The sequence below is a fragment of the Typopeltis vanoorti genome, chromosome 24 (assembly GCF_054136105.1).
Source record: "Typopeltis vanoorti isolate ZY-2024b chromosome 24, IOZ_Tvanoo_1.0, whole genome shotgun sequence".
Lineage (NCBI taxonomy): Eukaryota > Metazoa > Arthropoda > Arachnida > Uropygi > Thelyphonidae > Typopeltis > Typopeltis vanoorti.
Window position 1 is genome coordinate 9,529,517 of NC_143572.1, and position 19,956 is coordinate 9,549,472.

General features: G+C 33.9%; 1 protein-coding gene across 2 annotated transcripts in view; it reads left to right on the forward strand.

Moving 5' to 3' along the window:
- Usp32 (Ubiquitin specific protease 32) overlaps positions 1–19,956 on the forward strand; it is an 808,142-nt gene that overhangs the window by 256,943 nt on the left and 531,243 nt on the right. For both annotated transcript variants that reach the window (XM_090413901.1, XM_090413902.1), the window contains exon 10: positions 19,050–19,133. In XM_090413901.1, the coding sequence (XP_090270027.1) occupies positions 19,050–19,133 (84 nt within the window). The remainder of the gene's footprint in view (positions 1–19,049; positions 19,134–19,956) is intronic.

A 19,956-nucleotide genomic window follows, 5' to 3' on the forward strand; every position in this document is an offset into this window, starting at 1 on the left:
TAACTTGGATCATAATCCAGTAGTGGTAACAGCAAGATTAAAATTATAAAACAAAAAGAAGCAAGACAAGTGTAAAATATGACACCAGTATTCTTAAAGAAGGCAGTATAAAAGGTAAATTTGCATCTGATTTCAATAAAAACCATGAATAATATACTTAGTAATATAAGTGTAACAAAAGAAACAGCTCAACAGAACTGGGATGCTTTCAGAACAAAAATCCAAGAAACATCAAAAACGATATTGCCTAAGAAAAACAGAACTGAAAGGAAACCGTGAATGACTAAGGAAATACTCAGTATGATGGAAGAAATGCTGAAGAACAAACCAGATTATAAGAGGGTGAACAAACTCATAAAAAAGAATGCAGGAAAGCAAAGGAAACTTGATATACAGATAAATGCAGAGAGATAAAAGAACTGGCTAAGGCACACAAAGAAAGATTTATACAACAAGATAAATGAACTAACATACAAGAATAGGAAAAGCATAGGGAGCAATATCTTAAAATCACAAGATGATAAACCTATCATTAATAAGGAGAAAATACTGGGAAGGTGGCAAGAATGCACAGAGCAACTGTACTATGTTTTTCTTTGTAGAAAAGAAAAACATAACACAAACAACCTAGATGGTCCTGATATTCTTCTTAGTTAAGTCTATAATGCAATAAAGGGATTGAAGGATAAGAAAACAGCAGAAATGTTTAAAGCTCTTAATGATATAGGTATAAATGCTTTGACAATGGTGTGCAACCAAATTTATAATACATATCTCCCAAAAGAACTGAGACATTATCTTCATACCCATTCCAAAAAAGCACAGTGCTCAGATTATAGAACAATTAGCATCATGAGTCATGTTGCTAAAATATTGATAAAAATTATTCTGCAAAGAAACAAAAGAAAATTCAACTGAGAAATAGGTGAAAATCAGTTTGGATTCAAAGAAAAAAAACAGAACAAGAGATAGTATTTTCATTCCAAAAACAGTAATGTTAGATATCTAGAAAAAAAAAAAAAAAAAAGACTTTTTTTTTTTTCTTTTTTCTTTTTAATCAAAAGCTTTGCAAACCACACCAAAGCTTTTGATTCAATCAATCATATGAAACCGATCAGGTGTCTCAATAAAATAGGATTGGATAGAAAAAAATATAAGGTTGTTAACAGATCTATACTGGGAACAAACAGCAGCAATAAGGGTCAATGAGATGTCTAAAGAATTTACAATCCAAAGAGGTGTACAAGAAAGATGTATACTATCCCCAATACACTTATACACTTTAATTTATATACTGAAGAAATATACAAGGAAGTTGAAAACATAAAAAGAATATCAGTAGGAATATAAACAGTCTAAGATATGCTGACAATACAGTTGTGTTAGCATAAAATAAAAAAAAAATCTAGAAAATCTAATCAACAAAGTAAGAGTTATGAATGAGGAGTATGGTTTGCTTTTTAAATGGCAATAACCAGAAAAAAGATAGCACCTAAAATTGATATAAAAATAGATGACATACCTATTCAGCAATTAGACAAATTTACGTATCTCAGCACTTTAATAACAGAAGATGGAAGAAGCACAAGAGAAATAAAAAGAACAATTTAAATAGCTAGAGAGAAATTCAACACAACGAAAAATATTCCTGACATCTAGAGATCTAAGCATAAAAAGCAGGATAAGGTTGAAAAATGCTATATATGGTCAGTACTACTGTTTGGGGCTAAGACATGGACAATATTAAAGGAAGCAGAAGACAAAATTAAGGCTTTTGAGATGTAGATTTTAAGAAGAATTATAAAGGTGTCATGGACACAGAGGAAAACAAATGCAGAAGTTCTAAAAATGACAGGAGAAAAAAAGAAGTCTTCTTAAAACTATCAAAACAAGAAAGCCCAAATATTTCAAATATTTGCTAAGATATGACAGCCTACAAAAGCAGTACTGGAAGAAATGGTAGAGGAAATGAGGAATGCAAAGAATTACTTGGAGCAGCAATATTAAAAACTGGACGTATTTGACATATGAGAAATGTGCAAAGGAGGCACAGGAATGAAGTTAGTGGATAGACATGGTAGTCAACCTCCTGTGCAGCGATGACACATGATAATAATGAGCAGCATGTGAAATTTAAAAATAAAAAATCCGGAAGTAATATTTAACACGTTCACTGCCAACTACGAGTATACTCGTATGTCGATTTACCGACCTCCTATGTCAAACACGAGTTAACCCTTAATGTATTTACCTTAATTTGGACCCTTGGATTCTGAATAAAGCAGAGAGCACGTCTGGGGACGTGGTAGAAGGGAAATAATTTCAACTAAAATATTGTATATTATATGTGTGCCTCAGTAGCCAACTACAAATATACTCGTATGTCAATTACCAACCTTCTATGCCAAGCGTGAGATAATCCGTAGTATAACACATAATTTGTAAATCAATTTAAAACTAATAAAATCAGTAAAAATAAAAACTAATCAATAAAATAAAAAAACAATTTATTCAAATTAAGAATGGTACATTTTAAAACAATTTTCCACGCATAATGGTGGTTTTTCCTGGCAAACAGGACAGTAATAATGTTTCACATGTTCGTTTGTTTCGTGTACACACGGCATGGCTTTGTCGGGCAATTCTTTTTTTTTCTTGGTGGTAAAATTTCCAAATAATGAAAATCCCGATTCCTCCTGATATTCTCTGATGCTGTAAGCTTATCCATTCCAACAAAAACTGAGATAAATTGATCTCTTAATTTTAACGCAGTCATTGCATTTCCAGCAATCGTGTTATAAAATTTATGTGCATTTTGAATGTATACCTCAATAATGCGTGTTGCCAATTTCTTTGGCCATCTAATTGTCTTTCGTAAGGTGGAATAGTAAGAAAGCATTTGATCAGAAAGATCGGTGCCTGACATCCCCAAATTATAATCCCTAACGATGTTTGGTTTTAATTGAAATTTACCATTCCGATTTTGTGTTACAACTATTTCAAATTTGTGCATATTTGAAATGGAAAGAACTTCCCTCTTATCCTTCCATTTGCTGACTACAACAGTACTTCTTCTTTGCCAGACAAATTCCCCTTTCTTTAGTTTCTTCTGAATAATATCTGGTGGATTGTTTTCCCTATTATTTATCAGCGTTCCACACACGTATGATTTTCTGTCGGTAAGTGATTCCATCAGAGCTACAGAATTATAAAAATTGTCCATATGCAATACATAACCCCTGTCTAAACATTCTTCCATCAAGTGGAATACAATATCATATGCGTGACCCATTTTCGCTAAAGAGGATTCTGATTTTCCTGTATAAATTTTTATTTTTATCACCAAGCCATTCGATTTGCATAGTTCATAGAATTTCACGGCATATTTATGTTTTTTGTTTTTTATGTATTGCCGAAACGCCAGTCTATTGCACCACAACTCCATTGACTCATCAATACAAGATTACTTGTAGTTGGCGTATGAAACCAAATTCTGTCTGATTAGCCAGCTACGAGATTACTCGTAGTGACCTTGAAGACACAAAAAGGGCTTGGCGTGCAGGAACAAACTATGCCTGAGGAGCATGGCAGCGAACATGTTAAATTTATAAACATTGTGATGACAGTTTAAATTAATGTGCCACTTACTTGAATAATCTTCACCTAAGTCTTCAGTGTGATATGCAGTGTATTTTAGGACAGTACACATCAATCTTAATTCCAGCTGGATCTTTATCTAAATCAGCAGTTCTCATAACATAATCACTATAAATATTAAATATACAGCTGGAATTAAGATTGGTGGCAGAAAAATAATTTAAGATATGCAGATGATACAACCCTCATAGCAGAAACTAAGGAAGATCTGGTGCAGTTGATTCTATTGGTTAAGATGGAAAGTAACAAAGCTGGGATTAATTTAAACCTCAGCAGAACAAAAGTGATGGATTCTGGCAATTTAAGTGAATTTATAATAGAGGGAGATAAAAATAGAAATTGTTGATGGTTATGATTTACTGGGGTCCAGAAATGATGGTAAATATGAACATGAAATTAAAAGAAAGATAGTCATGGGGAAACAAAAGTGATGTTAAATCTGACAAAAATTATGAAAGATGGAGGTGTGAATAAGGCCATGAAAGTTAGGATTGTCAAAGCAACGATATTTCCAGTAGTGACGTATGGATTATTATGTGAAAGCTGGATTATTAAGAAGAAAGATAGAAAGCAAATTGATTCATTTGAATTATGGGTGTGGAGGAGACTGTTAAGAATCTCATCAACTGCAAGAAGAACCAATAAGGTTTTAAAGAATATAGAGACAGAATGCTCTTTGGAGGCAATGATCGCTAAAGGGTGACCAGACGTCCCCTTTTTTTTAGTATTTGGTCCTGTTGTCCCGATAAAACCTTAACAGGACACTAATTGTCCCTTTTTATTAACTTTAGTCCCATTTTGTCCCTTTTTTGAATTTGTGGCATGACTTCATTCTTGTATGTTTGAATATGGAAAGGATAATGTCTCTTCTGGTGACAAAACATGCATGCTATGACTATTATCAACCATTATGAATGCACTCTCTCTGTGATAGGACGTTAAAATATTGCAATAAGAAGGTTACTTTGTCTACCATACCATTGTTTTGTGCTTCTTATGCCGGTCTGTTAGTAATTGTGGAAGTTAAAGCAAGTATATATTGTGAGTGGTGATATTTCATCCAGATTTTTTCATGCCAAAAGGGAAGTCTAGTTTCACTCAGGATTTAAAAGAAGAATATCCCTTCTTGAAAGACGATCGATGAAACAACAAACAAGTATGTACTGCGTGTCGTTCAGTTTCTTCAATTGAACATAGAGGCCATTCGATATAAAACAGCATTTGACGAAGCAAAAACATAAATTGGCAGCTGCTGCTCGCAGTTCAAGTCAAGATGTTGCATAATTTTTCATGAAAAATTCAAAAGGGAAATTAACTGATGAAAGTAAATGTCTTGTAAAAAGCTCAAGAAGGTTTCTTTGCATTTCATGCAGTGAAACAAAACCTTTCTTTGAGGTCAATGGACACTGCACCTCTGCAATAGTGAGAAATTTATTTCCAAAGAAATTTACATATGGGCGAACAAAAGTGCCAATCAATTTTAGTGAATGTCCTGGCACCTTACGCAATGCAAGAAACAGCAATTGAATTGAAACAAGCCAAATATGTGTTAGTTCTGGTAGACACATCAAACCACAGAGATTTGAAGTTGGTGCCTGTCCTTGTTAGGTACTTCATCCAGAATAAAGGTATTTAGGTTAAAGTGATAGATTTTCAGAACATAATAGGACAAACAGCAGAACTGCTTGCAAATCATATATTGGATATTTTGCAGAAACAGCAGCTGACTGAGAAAATTATTGCATTTTCTGCAGGTAAATGCAACACCAACTTCGGTGGATACAAATGAGATGGTTCCAACAATGTATTTTCAAGACTCAACAAAAGGTTAAAAATGAACATTCATGCTATTGGATGTGGTGCTCATGTTGTTCATAATGGTGTACAGACCAGTGCTGATATTTTGCCTAGTGGTATCGAAGCAATTGTAAATAAAATATTTCAATATTTCCACATTTACACCATGAGAGTAGAGGAATTGAAGAATTTCTTCACGTTTATAGAAATTGAATACAAGTGTGTTCTAGGTAATGTACAAAAAAGATGGTTATCATTACTACAGCTGCGAAGAGGATTATTGACATGTATGATGGACTCAGATCTTACTTTTTATCACAAGACTAGGGGGACTATGTCTCCCCTCCGTCCTGGACCGGTAGGCCGGTTCTCCTTGAATTCTGATGACTCGAATTTTGAAGACTCGAAAGGGGGTTCAGTCCCCCCTCCCCTTGCACCCCCCCCTTGAGTTCCAGACTGGTAGGCCGGTTCTCCTTGAATTTTGAAGACTCGATACTCAGGGTAGCCCCTGAGTTTCACAGCATTTCAAATAACTTGACAAAAAACGTTTCATAAAAAGGTTTATCATTTTATATCTATAGGGTAGATAAATGCCCTGCATTGTTGAAAACATTTTTCACTAGCCAAAATCAATATTTTGGCTCCATTTCATGTAAAGCCAGCTTAAAATATTATCAGCAACAATAACAAAAATAGAAATGGAAAATATTTCTGGCAACTGAAGTGGTACAAGAATTGGAATTGCTCAGACAGAAAATTACAAATAGGAAAACTGAGAACTTTCAAACATTTAAAATGTCATCAATTATTTCAGAGTTCAAAGATGATGGCGTCTTTGATGAAAAAGAATTTTTAGACACTACAAATTTATTTTATGATACTTTCCTAATATTTAAGCAAATGGACTTATTATTTCCAGCTATTGAAAGCATTTCACTGGATTAAGTTGCAAACTCCACTAACTTGGGCCGAAGTTGCAAGCAACCTAAAAGCAATCAGTGATGTTGACAGTGAAATATTCAGTATTGTTGACGAAGATGAATATTTGATGAAGTCAGCCATATAAATAAAGTTGTGAACTCCATGATGGAGTTCATTGTAGAAGGACACAATCCCTGAAGTGGGCAAAAAGTGGTGTGACGTGTTTAAGGTGCTCCAAGAAAAAAACATCCACTACAAAAATATACTGCCAGTTGTTGCATTTGTTATGGCAATCCCAGGAACAAACGCAGCTGTAGAGAGAATTTTTTCTCTCATGAGTTCTTTGTGGTCTGATGAAAAGAACCACTTCAACACCAAGCCTATGAAAGCAATAATTGTGATCAAGACACACTTTGACATTTCTTTTATGAGTGCATCTTGAAAGAACCAACAATTTTGGAAGAAATAATGTCTTCATATAAATATAATGATAATGCTGATACTCCATAATTATAATGCACACTTCAGTCCTGTGTTCTGTAATTATAATTATATGTTATTCCATTTTTATGTAGAGCATACCAGAAGTATCCCGTTTTTGTCCCTTTTTTAATTGCTGAAAAATTCAGGATGTCCCTTTTTTGTTTTGAAAATCTGGTCACCCTAAATTACTGAAAGAAAGGACAAGAGGCTGAGTGGGATGGAGAGCCTTTGTTCACAGCATCACCAAGAGTCAAAAATGACTGGATGGCACACAACAACAACAATATTAACACATTTACCTAGTATGTAAATAAACTTAGTTATTTAATGAATATGACATTTTTCACTATGCCTATTGTTAAGATATTTGCTATATAAAACTTTTTTAACATATGCTATATAAAATTGTTATTAAACTTTATTCTATACATTTTATTTATTTTTATATACTCGTTATATACTTAATTTTCTCTTCGTATTCTGAAAAACATCATCACATTGTGAGGTAAAAGTATCAGTAACTTTTTTTAATAAAGTTTTCTTTGCATATCCTTTAATTTTTGCTTTTTTTAGCCAGCAAAGATGAGTACTAGTACTTGTTATTTTTTAAAAAAATTCACATGGGAAATGGATTTCTAAAAAAGTTTCTTGAAATGGAGAATCCATCCACGAGAGGTTGGGCAACCTTTAGTTCACGAGTACTGTGGATGGGTAAGAAGAAACTTCTTCACATTTGACTTGAAGAGCTATGGATTATTTCTTTGGAAACACATAAGGTGAGAGAATGTTCCAGAGGATAGCATTAGGAGGGATGAACAAAGAAGAGGAGAAATTTGTTCTGTAGGTTTGGATTTGAACTGTGAGGAAGTTTTAATTGGCTTCTGCACTTTGAATGAATTTTTCAATTTGCAGAATTATTAATGTCATTTCTGATGAATATTGCAATAGAAGATGCAAACAGTGGAAATTGAATGCCTGTGTGGAAGTGTGTTAGTGAAAGAAGGATCGTTAGTCACCCAGACTGCTCTTTTGTGTATAGAATCCACTGTTATTAACAAGTTCTTATTAACACCACTCTCAATAACAAGTTGTTAATAACAAGTGGTTAATAACAAGTTGTTAATAATAAGTGGTGTTAATAACAAGTTGTTATTAACACCACTCTCATATCTCTGGCTTCACCAGAGATATGAGAGTGGTGTTCAGGTGGATTTGTGATTTGTATAAAATTAGTTATGTGGAAGTAATATCTCAAGCAGAAGAGGAAATCTAATTTTTTGGATGCAGGAGAAGGTAATATTTGTAATATATTTGCTTGCCATAGGATTGGAGGTTAGAATAAATCTCATTCTGAATAATAGAGATTTGGGTGTTTTCAAAAGTATAACCGTTTTTTTTTTGGAGGGGGGGGGTAATAATGTAAATTGCGTTTTTCTAGCATTGAAATTGAATTTCAACTTCAGTGCTAGAAAAATAATCCAATTAACCCAAATAGAAAAAATACCCAAATTCTGATCATTGATGAATGATCAGAATTTGGGTTAGTAAAGGTTGTTCTAGAAGTTGTGGTGACTTTGTTCATTGCAAGGTTACTCAAATGAAAAGGAGTGCAATGGACTGTTATCAGTAAAACTGTTTATTGGACTGTAGTCAGCTGGAGTAGATCATTGATATGCAGAAGGAAGAGGGTGAGTGAAAGAAGAATGTGATGACCTACATTAGTTGTATAGTTATAAAATAAGGAAGCATCCACCATCACAGAAAATCTACATCCAGTTAGAATGCTGACCACCCAGTTACAAAAGTTGGGGGGGGGGTTACCAGATGATGAGAGCTTGCTCAATAGACCTTTGTGCCAGATCCAATCAAAAAGCCTTCGAGATATCAAGGACAACCACTTCAGATTTGCCAAATATTTCTATGATATTTGTCCAGAGATGGGTTACATAAGTGAGTAGATCCTCTGTTGATCAACCGTGGTGGAATCTAAACTGGCAGTTATTTATTAGTTAGTCTTCATGGTGATGAGTGTTAGTAATGTAACAATAATGGTAAGCCATTACTTAGAGAGAATTGAGGTAATTGGATGATAATGTAAATATAAAGATTTATCATCCTTCTTAGGATTGGATAATGTGTATTCTTCACATGGTATATTCCGGTAATTGGACCACATTTTTTTTAATAAGCTATATAAAACACAATGAATTAATAAAAGACCTGACAAGTTTCGTAAGTCGTTTGACTTACATCTTCAGGGGTAAAAGGTAACTGAAAGTTAAAACAACAAAAAAGAAATTAACAGTTCATACTATACAGTTGTAGCCGTCTGACTATTCATAAAATTAAAAATCAGAATGCAGATTCAAAGCAGTGCTGGGTTTAAACAATGCTGGATGATGCCATGTTCTGTTGTTCATGTTCATAATGTCCGAGGTCTGACTGAGGTATATTTTTTTATTAAAGCTGACCAAACTTGGTGGAGAATTAATCCTTGATTTTTATTGCATTGTGTTGGTATTTTAAGCATGTTTGCAGCTTCTTTAAATTTCCTTATGTAACAGTTTTTTAATATATACGACATGTTTGTATTCCTCCATAGTATATTGTGGGCGGTGGAAGTAGTATGGAAAGCTAGACCTTATTGATATGATTTTACTTAATACAGGAAAAACATCTTCTTTCATCAAGAACAGTACACATTTTATTGAAAAAGTAAAAGATATTTATATTGGACCTTCAGACATTTAGCAAGTTTGGATGTTATCAGCCTATTTACAAATGTTCCAAGAAACGAAACTGTGAATCTCCTAGAAGACCTTTTTCCTCTGGACATCGTAGATCTTTATAAACATTGTATAAATAATACTTTTTTCATGTTTCAAGACAAATTTCTGGAACAAAAAGGACTGGCTATGGGCTCTTCCCTCTCTCCGGCTTTAGCTAACCTATTTATGGAAAACTTTGAAAATAATGCTTTAAACAGTTATCATCAAAAACCAAAAATATGGCTATGCTATGTCGATGATATATTCATCATATGGCCAGGAACAACAGATGAACTCATTTCTTTCAAAGATTACCTAAATAATTTGCATAATAATATAAAATTTACTTTGGAACAAGAAGATCTTAGAAAACTGCCTTTTCTAGACATTCTATTAGAAGCCAATGAAAAGGATAATAAACTTTCTTTCTCAATATATAGAAAACCCACCAACACAGAGAGATTTCTTAATGTGGCCTCACACCACCACCCTTCACAAAAAATAGGCATAATAAAAACTCTAAGGGACAGAGCGTATAACATTTCCAGCACAGAGAAATGAAGAATTAGAATATCTAACACAGATCTTTCAAAAGAATGGTTATGAAACCAAGACTATCAAAAAAATCTTCCACACATCTCTTACAAGCATCTCTCAGAAACAAGATTTCAAAAACACTATCACACTTCCATATATTAAAAATGTTACAGACAAGATGGCTAAATTACTTAACAAATATAACATCAAAGTAGTCTTTCTGCCGCTGGAAAAAATTTTGAGATTTCTACATCCCCCTGAAACCTCCTCATCATCCTTTAAAAAAACCAGGTGTTTACAAAATTTATTGTTCTTGTGGCATCTGCTACGTAGGACAGACAGGAAGATCTGGGAAAATTCGCATGAACAAACACCAAAAGGATGTACAAAACAGAAGAGAACAAAAATCAGGTCTAGCTTTCCATACCACTTCCACCGGCCACAATGTACTATGGCAGAATACAAACATGTCGTACATAGGAAAAAACTGTTACACAAGGAAATCTAAAGAAGCTGCAAACATGCTTAAAATGCTAACACAATGCAATAAAAATCAAGGATTAATTTTCCACCAAGTTTGGTCAGCTTTAATAAAAAATATACCTCAGTTAGACCTCAGACATTATGAACATGAACAACAGAACATGGCATCATCCAGCATTGTTTAAACCTAGCACTGCTTTGAATCTGCATTCTGATTTTTAATTTTATGAATAGTCAGATGTCTACAACTGTATAGTATGAACTGTTAATCTCTTTTTTGTTGTTTTTAACTTTTAGTTACCTTTTACCCCTGAAGATGTAAGTCAAATGACTTACGAAACTTGTCGGGTCTTTTATTAATTCATTGTGTTTTATATAGCTTATTAAAAAAAATGTGGTCCAATTACCGGAATATACCATATGAATTTCTAAACCACAGAAACCTCCACTTGCGATGTGCATTCTTGTCCTGGAACAGACTGTAGTACCAATCTTCAACTAGTAAGAACCAAAGTAAGACTTGGAAACCTTCCAAGTCAGGCATCTCCCACTAGACTGGATGTCAGAGTAACTTGTAGTAGGTTCACAGAAGAAACATCAACTTGGTTGTATGATCTTTTGGAGACTGGTGAGGAAAACTCACCTGAAATGCTTTGGGAAGAAGTCAAGGTTATAATATCTTATAATACAGGATACAACCAACAAATATTGCAGCCCAGTTAGAAGACCAAGATGCCCATGATATCAGATTCAACCTGGGATCTAATCGAAAGAAGGTGGTTGGAGAAACAAAGAGGACACAGAGATTGAAGAATATAAGAGATTACATAGAGAAGTCAGAAGAGGTATTAGGCAGGACTAATCCACCCTTCTCCTAAAGACATCATGCAATTTATGAATGGGTCCAATTGACTCTTTGTTAATTTAAGATGTATATCTTTGAGATGTTACTGGTACAATTAATAAAATCACATTGCTAGATATTGATTGAATCTTAATTTTTTTTTTTTTAAATATGTTTTGTTAGGATAAGACTTCTTTTGTAGCATACAAATTTTACATGAGATTCAAATTATTTACTAATTTGAATCTCATGCCAACTAGTTTTTGCTCGCCCTTAAAAACTGGTGGCTTCTTCAGGAGTTATGATTAGCACAAAAAAATATAAAAATAGATAATAATAGAGTTGTCTAAACACTTAAGAAATCATTACAAAAGAGAATAAATAAATTCATCTTAAACAAGAATGCAAATGTGCATGTCATGTATTTCCTGTCATCAATTAAGGACTGGAAATGATCAGTGAAAAAATTAAAATCTGAGATGTTGAAAGGTTAATGAGAGATTTCCAGATGTCATTTGATATAAGTCCTTGGTTTTTGTTGAGAAAACCATGTGATTGGATAACTGGATGGATATGTTTAGGAGTCTGGAGGAGTAAAAGTTTTTATCTAAATATAGTATGGCAGAGATATTGTGTAGTTAGTAGTTGAAGTATGGGGGCCAAATATTTCTTTTATGCTTAACACTCTAACACGTTCCTTTTATCTCACTTCAAAGAAGCAATCCTAATGGATAGATGGACAATGTATGCAGTGGCAATCAGATCTCTGTATTTGGACTTTCAGATTATGGAAAGAGGGATGATTTGAAAATAAAATCTTGTTAACTGCTCTTTTGGAATAATTGTGAAGAACAAATAAATAAGAGATGGCCTGAAGTGCTGTCGTAAACTGATCTTCATTTTGTAAATCGAACATGCTCAGTTCTTGAGGGTGTGGATGATAGCTGATTTTTGAGAAGGATGGTGAATGTAACATACTGTGTGGGTAGGCTTATGATATACCTCCAGAGCGACATCATTGCCAAGTTTCTTTATGATGAGGACATCTAGGAATGAGAATTTACCATCCTTTTCTGGTTCTAATTTAAAATTAATTGTAGGTTTAAATGAATTGAGAGAATGAAGAAAAAGCTGTAGACTTGGGAAGGTCATGTTTCCAAATAATGAAGATTTCATGATGTATCTTTGCCAAATGGCTGGTTTCAAAAGTGGTTTGAGATAGAAAATCTAGTTCAAAATTCTCTATGAAGAGATCATCTGACAGAGGTGATAGGGGGCAGCACTTTGATTTAGTCTTTAAAAAAAAAAAAATTATTTCACCAAAAGAAATTTGATTGGAGGCAATGTTGAAACAGTTTTGCAATGTCCCATGGAAAAAGATATCTAAGTAGAAATGCATCATCCACTGGAACATTAATCAAGACATACTATGTTGAAACTTGTGAGGATGTCAGAAGATGAGTCTCTATTAGAGTTTCTGGATGAGATGAGCTGAATTCTTTATGTAAGAATTAGAGGACCTGATGCGATACATTAAACGGCTAGCAAGATGTTTTGATAATTTTCAATTCAGAGAACTGACGCCACATAATTGATCTCATGGGGATCTTAAGAGCCATACAGTCATGGAGAAATGGGATGTAATGATTTTTCACTTGGAGGTTTGTGAATTAATGGAATGGTTTGCCAGCAATGTTCCCTCTAAGATGTGCACACGCACACATGTTTTACAACTAGTGCACAAAGCAAAATATATGCGCACACTAGATTTTCAAGATGAAATTAAAATTTATTATGAATGTTTAACAAGGTGAGAATTAGTAATGGGAATATTTTATTATGTATGTTTAGAGTTATTTGCAAAGTTAGAAAATTTAATTGAAGGCAATCAGTCACTAGTGTTATTTTTTTTTTTTTTACTTTATTTCTTCTAATCAGATCAATATTAAATACATATAAAATATTTATGTTAGCTCTGTGATTGATGTCACACAACTTACTTGGTTATGGTAATAATACACACACTTAGAATCCTATCTAGTACAGTCGGTATCGTGTTGGCCTCGCATGCGTGAAGTCCTTAGATCGAGTCCTGCCCAAGGCTTGTGAATCGTGATTTCCGACTGTTTACTGGGGAGGCTACTGCCGTGTGTGGGAACACGGTGGGTAGTTGGGGTGACCTGACTGACGTCCCATTGACACCAGAATGTAAAGACTGAACTAAAATCTTTTAACTTTTTTGCTTAAATGATCAGTATGGTGGCTCGTATGGGTGCGCACATACTTTTCAAAAGAAAGCAAATTTTGCACATATGCAAATTTCTGCGCACACTCACAGCAAAAAATTAGAGGGAACATTGTTTGTCAGTATCAGTTGTTAGCACCATGTCTGTTAATAAGTTCAAGAAGAGGTATGATAAATTGTGTTGTTCGTTTGGGTTTCCCGTGATGCATCTTCATTCTCCATGGAGGTGCCTGTAAAATAATAATAAATTTAGACAGATGATACTTGGTTATTAGATGTAATCTCACTCTAATTCTTATATGGTTTGGTGTTTTGGTGGAATTTCATTATTGTTAATTTTTCACTGCATTGTTTTATTGAATAATTTATGGTTTCAGTGATTTGTGATGATTTGTGAATTTTTGGTAGTTGTCTTTCAATGGATTGCTTTTTTCATTTGTTGAAATGAAAAAAAAGCAATTCATTGTTGTTTTGCTGTTGTTTGATTACATTTTTTTATTATTATTGTTTCTTTCATGAATTGTTTCCCTCATGGGGGTATCTGTTCGTTTTGGAGGACTGCCCAGTGATGATATTGATACTTTCTTCCTTTTTTTCTTTGCATTTCTTCCCATGTTTTTGTCACTCTACTTCTTATGTGCCTTTTTTTTTACTAGCCTTTCATCCAGAATGTCATCACTGGGATCCAATGTCCTGTCACTGTATTTGCTGTGCAGGACATCCAGAAAGGGGGATCCTAATAGTGTTGCAATACGTTGGTCTCTGCTTTGACAAGACAGGCGGTACTGTCTGTCTTGTCAAACCAGGATCAGTTAGCTAGTTGGCTTGCCTGCAATGTCAGCAGTGTTGCAGTAAGTCTCCTACAACAAGATCCAGGGGACAGTGCCCAAGGCTTGCTATGGTGCTGGTTTAGTGTCCAGGGTAGTCCTGGAATTCCACTCCCAAGTGCAGTCATTGCTAGCCATTCAGTGAGCATCCATATGTGGCTCCATGGTGGGTGAGGGAGCTGTGGTACCAAACAAAACATTTTCTCATCATCCATGCAACAGGTGAAAAGCAAATAGGGAAAATGTTACCCTTCTTTATTCAAAAGTGTTTGGAAAAACTGGCAGGTTCTCCCAACACAGTTAAGCAATGTTCTGAAAAACTACTGAGAGCAAAGCAACATCATTGGGTGGAATACCAATTACAGTAATATCTCACAAAACACTTAATTCTTGTAGAGATCAGAATGAGATCTATTTGATATTTGTGGTGAGGAGATATGCTCAGAGCTTAGAGATGAGGGAGGGATAGGTAGGTGCATCCTGATACATTTGGATGGATCTCCTTGTTCTGACTAGGAACATAATCTTTACTTTTAATACACTGAAGCCTCCTCCATCTGTAAAAGTAGGATATCTCAACTCTGCTGTTAGATTGTACATCCCTAATCCACTGAGGTGCTTTAAATGCCAGAAATAAAGACATGCCCAAACACCTATCATTGAAGCAATGAAGTATGTAACAGATTATATTCTCCATGCTGCAACAGCCGTCATTTCAAAAACATCATCTTAATTTCCACTATCCAAAGCCTTGGTGGAACCCACAGTGCCAAGCAGCCAAAAAATCAAGATAGAGCAAGACATTTATCAAGGATGACAGAGTGTTAGAATACGCTGACACAACTAACTTAATAGCTTTTAAATATGCTCGGGTCAAAAAACAATCTTGGATCCAATTTACATCATCGATTAATTAAACAACCAGTGTAAAAATATGATATGGGATAAATTGCAGAAAATGAAAGGTAGATACAAAATACACTGTTTGTCTACCTTGGAACCTGATGCATGTGTTGTTGCTGATCCCAAAGTTATTGCAGAAACGTTGGGGAAAAAAGTTTCCTGAATCTCAACAACAACTTCATATCCTCCTGATTTTTTAATATTGCAACAACAAGAGAAACAGGCTCTACCAATGTGTTATCCATACAATTGGCCAATTGTTAAGGAGGATCTAAAAAGAGCTCTTTTACTACCTCACTCCCAGCACAGTGGATCCTGATGACATCTGCTATAATATGATAAGACATCTTCCATCATTTTCTGTGGATATCCTTCTCTTACTATATAACAGAATTCTAACAAAGGAAGAGTTTCTGGATTCTTGGCATAAGTCAGTTGTCATTGCCATACCAAAACAGGAAAGGATCCAACACAATCAAACAATTATCGACCTATTGCTCTGACCAGCTGCCTTTATAAGATATTGAAGAAAATCCATTTAGAAATATGCATAAGAGACGCATTCCTGAAACAAGAACATCTGATTTCATCAAGAAGAGAGTATAATGTTCCCTGGGGCTGTTTGCTGTCAAGATTAACTCAATCAAACCGCTTCCTCCCACTGTAGGCAATGATTTATGTTGATGACTTTGAAATTTGCTGTCCTTCTTGTAACATGAGGTTTAATTGATAAGAAAATAATTTATTATTTATTTACACTGAACAACTTCAAGTAATCGATCATGTCTCCATGAGGCTCTTAATAATGGGTTCAGGTTTTCAGCAGAAAAAAATGTCTGTGTACACTTCAGTCAAACACACACACTTTACCGAGATCCTGAGTTGAGAATGGGACAAACTTCTATTCCAGTAGCAACAGAAGCTAAATTCTTGGGATTCATCTTTGAGAGAATACTTATACTTTGCACACATTTGTCAGCTAATAGAAAAGTGCAAGAAAGCATTGAATCTCGTTTGCACCACTCTTATTTCTACTGAGTGGGATATGTGGCGATTTTCATTTATTCATCTTTATTGTGCAGCTATACATTCAAGGTTGGATTATGTCTGAAGTCTATGGTTCTTCAAGGCCGAGTAGCCTGCGATATGACTGGGCCCAACCATCATTAGGTGTTACAGATAGTTTTTTGTACTTTTTGCGCATCTCCCACTGAAAGCCTTAATTTTGAAATAAATGGACTAGCTTTATCAAATAGAATCGGTTATCTTTTAACTCTGCCATAAAGATAAATGATCTTCCAGAGGTTTCTACATGATTTAATATCTTTTTTTTTCTGTATTGGGAAATTCATTATCGCACATGTCAAATTGCTATATGTTCCTTTGGTATGCATGTTAAAGAGATTATGCAAGCTATTGGCAGAAATGATGGCAATATTACCTGCACCAAATATAATAGCATTCTTCCCTTGCAGGTTTGCATCCCATCCTTAAACCTCTCACCCACAGAAGTCTCATGCTTCATCATACAGCAACCCACTCTGATTTCTTTCCCATCTATACTGATAGTTCAAGATCTGTGATTTTCTGTTGGCTCTTCTGCTGTTTCCTAACATCACTATCTCCAACTAGATCCCACTTGATTGCAGTAATTATACAGCAGAGTTGCATTCCATTCAGCTCACTTGAGCACATAAAATAAAACCACTACTAAAAGTGTGTAATTTATATGCACTCATTGAGTTCTTTTGTATAATTTCCTGTGCATAATCCACATCTTCTGTGAGATTTTGCAACTATTGTATAAAATATGAAGACCCTTAAATTTGATGTTTGGTTGTGCTGGATTTTTAGCCACATTAGAATTAAGGTAAATGTAGATGATATCTTTTTATCTTATATCATCTTGCAACTTATATCTTTTCAGTGTGCTGTTTGACAGTATCATATACAGACAGTTTTTAAGATCAAAGTTAATTGCCCAGTGGCAGGAAACACTGACAAACAAATTGCATGAAAGCCTGAAATTAAGCTTTAGTGGTCTAGGCAAATGTAGAAACAGAATGGAGGAAGTTGTTCTTGCTAGGCTCTATAAGTCACAGTCATCTTAGAAATTTTTATTTACTGAGGGCTGGTGACCCACCTATGTACAAAAAATGCAAAATTCATCTCATCATCATATCCAGCACTTTTCATGAGAGAGGAATGAAATTTTTACTTATTTGGTTGAGCAGTATACACTCAGGGAGATGTTTGCATGATATTTTTAACTTTTTACAAAGAATTAATTTATACAAACACATTTGATCATAAATTCTATTTATATATAGATTCTGCATTACTGGCTTCATATTTTATACATACATATTATTTACTAATTTATCTCTTTATGGCTATTTATTAATACTTTGTGTACTGCTGTAACCTTTGATATGGTGCAGTATGATCTTTGCTTTTTCCTTGCATCAGTAAACCATAAATCAATTAACCAATCATAAATTGTTACTTTCAGGAGTTGCTTTTTTAATTGGTGTTTGATGATTTTTTTTTTTTTAATCAAATTGGAAAAAAAAATCAAAAGTACAAATCATTTCATAAAATACTTATTGGAAGTTGAATTATAATGTGATTTCATTAAAACATTGCTTGATTTAAGAACTACAGTATGAAGTAACTAATAACTAAGAATTATAGCCATGTTCATCAAATATATGAGTGATCATGATTATAGTGTATTCTCCAGTTTTATCTTTTTATCCTTTGCAGCTGAATACCAGCAGTTTGGTAAATACATTTATATTTAATACATATCCATGTGTTTTGCCAACAAGAAAATGTTGACCAGGAAGTCTCACATTGCATGGAACGTCTTATAAATAGGTACACCATGTAACCATCATAAAATAAATCTTAAAATTCTTAAATCTTACCAATACCATCTGTAAGATTCCTTTTGTGTGTGTAATTTATTATGAATAGACAAAAATGAATATATAGTTGATTCTCACGACAGCACACTGTTATAACAAACTCCGCTGAAAAGCCCTGAACCTAAGCCTCGTATGCGTAATGTTATGCTAAAGTTAATTCACTAGCAAACTATCTGCCAACTATGCCTTTGATTTTGTTATAGTGAGAGTTCACCGAACTCTATACCAAAATTTGATAAGCACTTTATTATTATGTAAGTAGAACCAGCTGTGAGCAGTTTGCGTTTTGACTTTAACCTGAAGATACCAGTAACAGCATCGATATAACAAAAGGAAATTGAAGATTTCAAAGAATGCTAGTAATGAAATGGAAGTATAAAAATATTCCATAGATATATATTTCAGATTTCAATAAAATAAGATTTAAAGGTGTTTTTTTTTTTAATGCAGAATGTGTGTGTGCACGCAACTTCTTCATTCATGTATTGAGTGTTAAAAAATGCAATAAATGTAGACCAAACATATTTGCACCTATTAAGTATATTGGATGGTTTATTCTAAGCTTAGTAAAGAAAAACTGCATGCAAAAAACATCTGTTCCATTTACTCCATTTTCAGTTAATTTATTTCATGTACTGTATTTTAATTTTATAGGATGGTGCAATTACCTTAGATGAATATTTAGTGTGGAGTGTTGGTCAAAATTTGCCACTTGATCTCCTGAGTTTACTTTTTCAGGTAAGCTACATTATTTTGAACTGATTATCATAACTTTTGATAGTGACACCATACAAATTGCTGTGCTTTTTTACTTGCCCATGGAGTGGGAACACAACAGTTATTCCATGCTTCTTGTTTGCCATCTGTCGGGCACGTTTTACAGATCATTACATATGCTTCTATAGAAACCAGAGTTATGTTAGAAGGGAAAAGATATTTTATTTTTCAGTTATATAATTCATCAATAATTAAGAGAAATTCTATAATTGTGATTATTTTTAAATTTCTAAAGTTTTAAATAATTATATTCGATCTTCATTAATTAGATATGAATCCTTTGCATATAACCTATACATCTGAAGGAAAGAATAGTAGGCATGAATGTAAATAGGAATTTTATACTGAACTCTATGAATGCAAAGACTGAGACATCCAAGAATCATCGATGGATAACTCGAGTGAGAAAGAACACGATGCCCCTGAGATCTTACAAGGTGAAGTTGAAATGGCACTGCAGGAAATGAAAAATGGAAAGGCTTCAGGAGAAGATGGAATTATGGTAGACTTCTTAAAACTGGGAGGAAGCTCTATTATCAAACAGTTGACTAAACTGTTTAATAAATGCCTAAAAAGAGAAAAATTCCAAAAAAATTTTAACAATTCACTTCTAATATTAATTTTTAAAAAGGGCAATAAGGAAGAAATTAAAAACTACAGACCTATAAGCCTACTCCCCATCATATATAAAGTTTTCACAAAAATTATAAATAATAGAATAAAATCTAAACTAGAGGGAATGCAATCCTGTGAACAAGCTGGATTTAGAAAGAATTACAATACT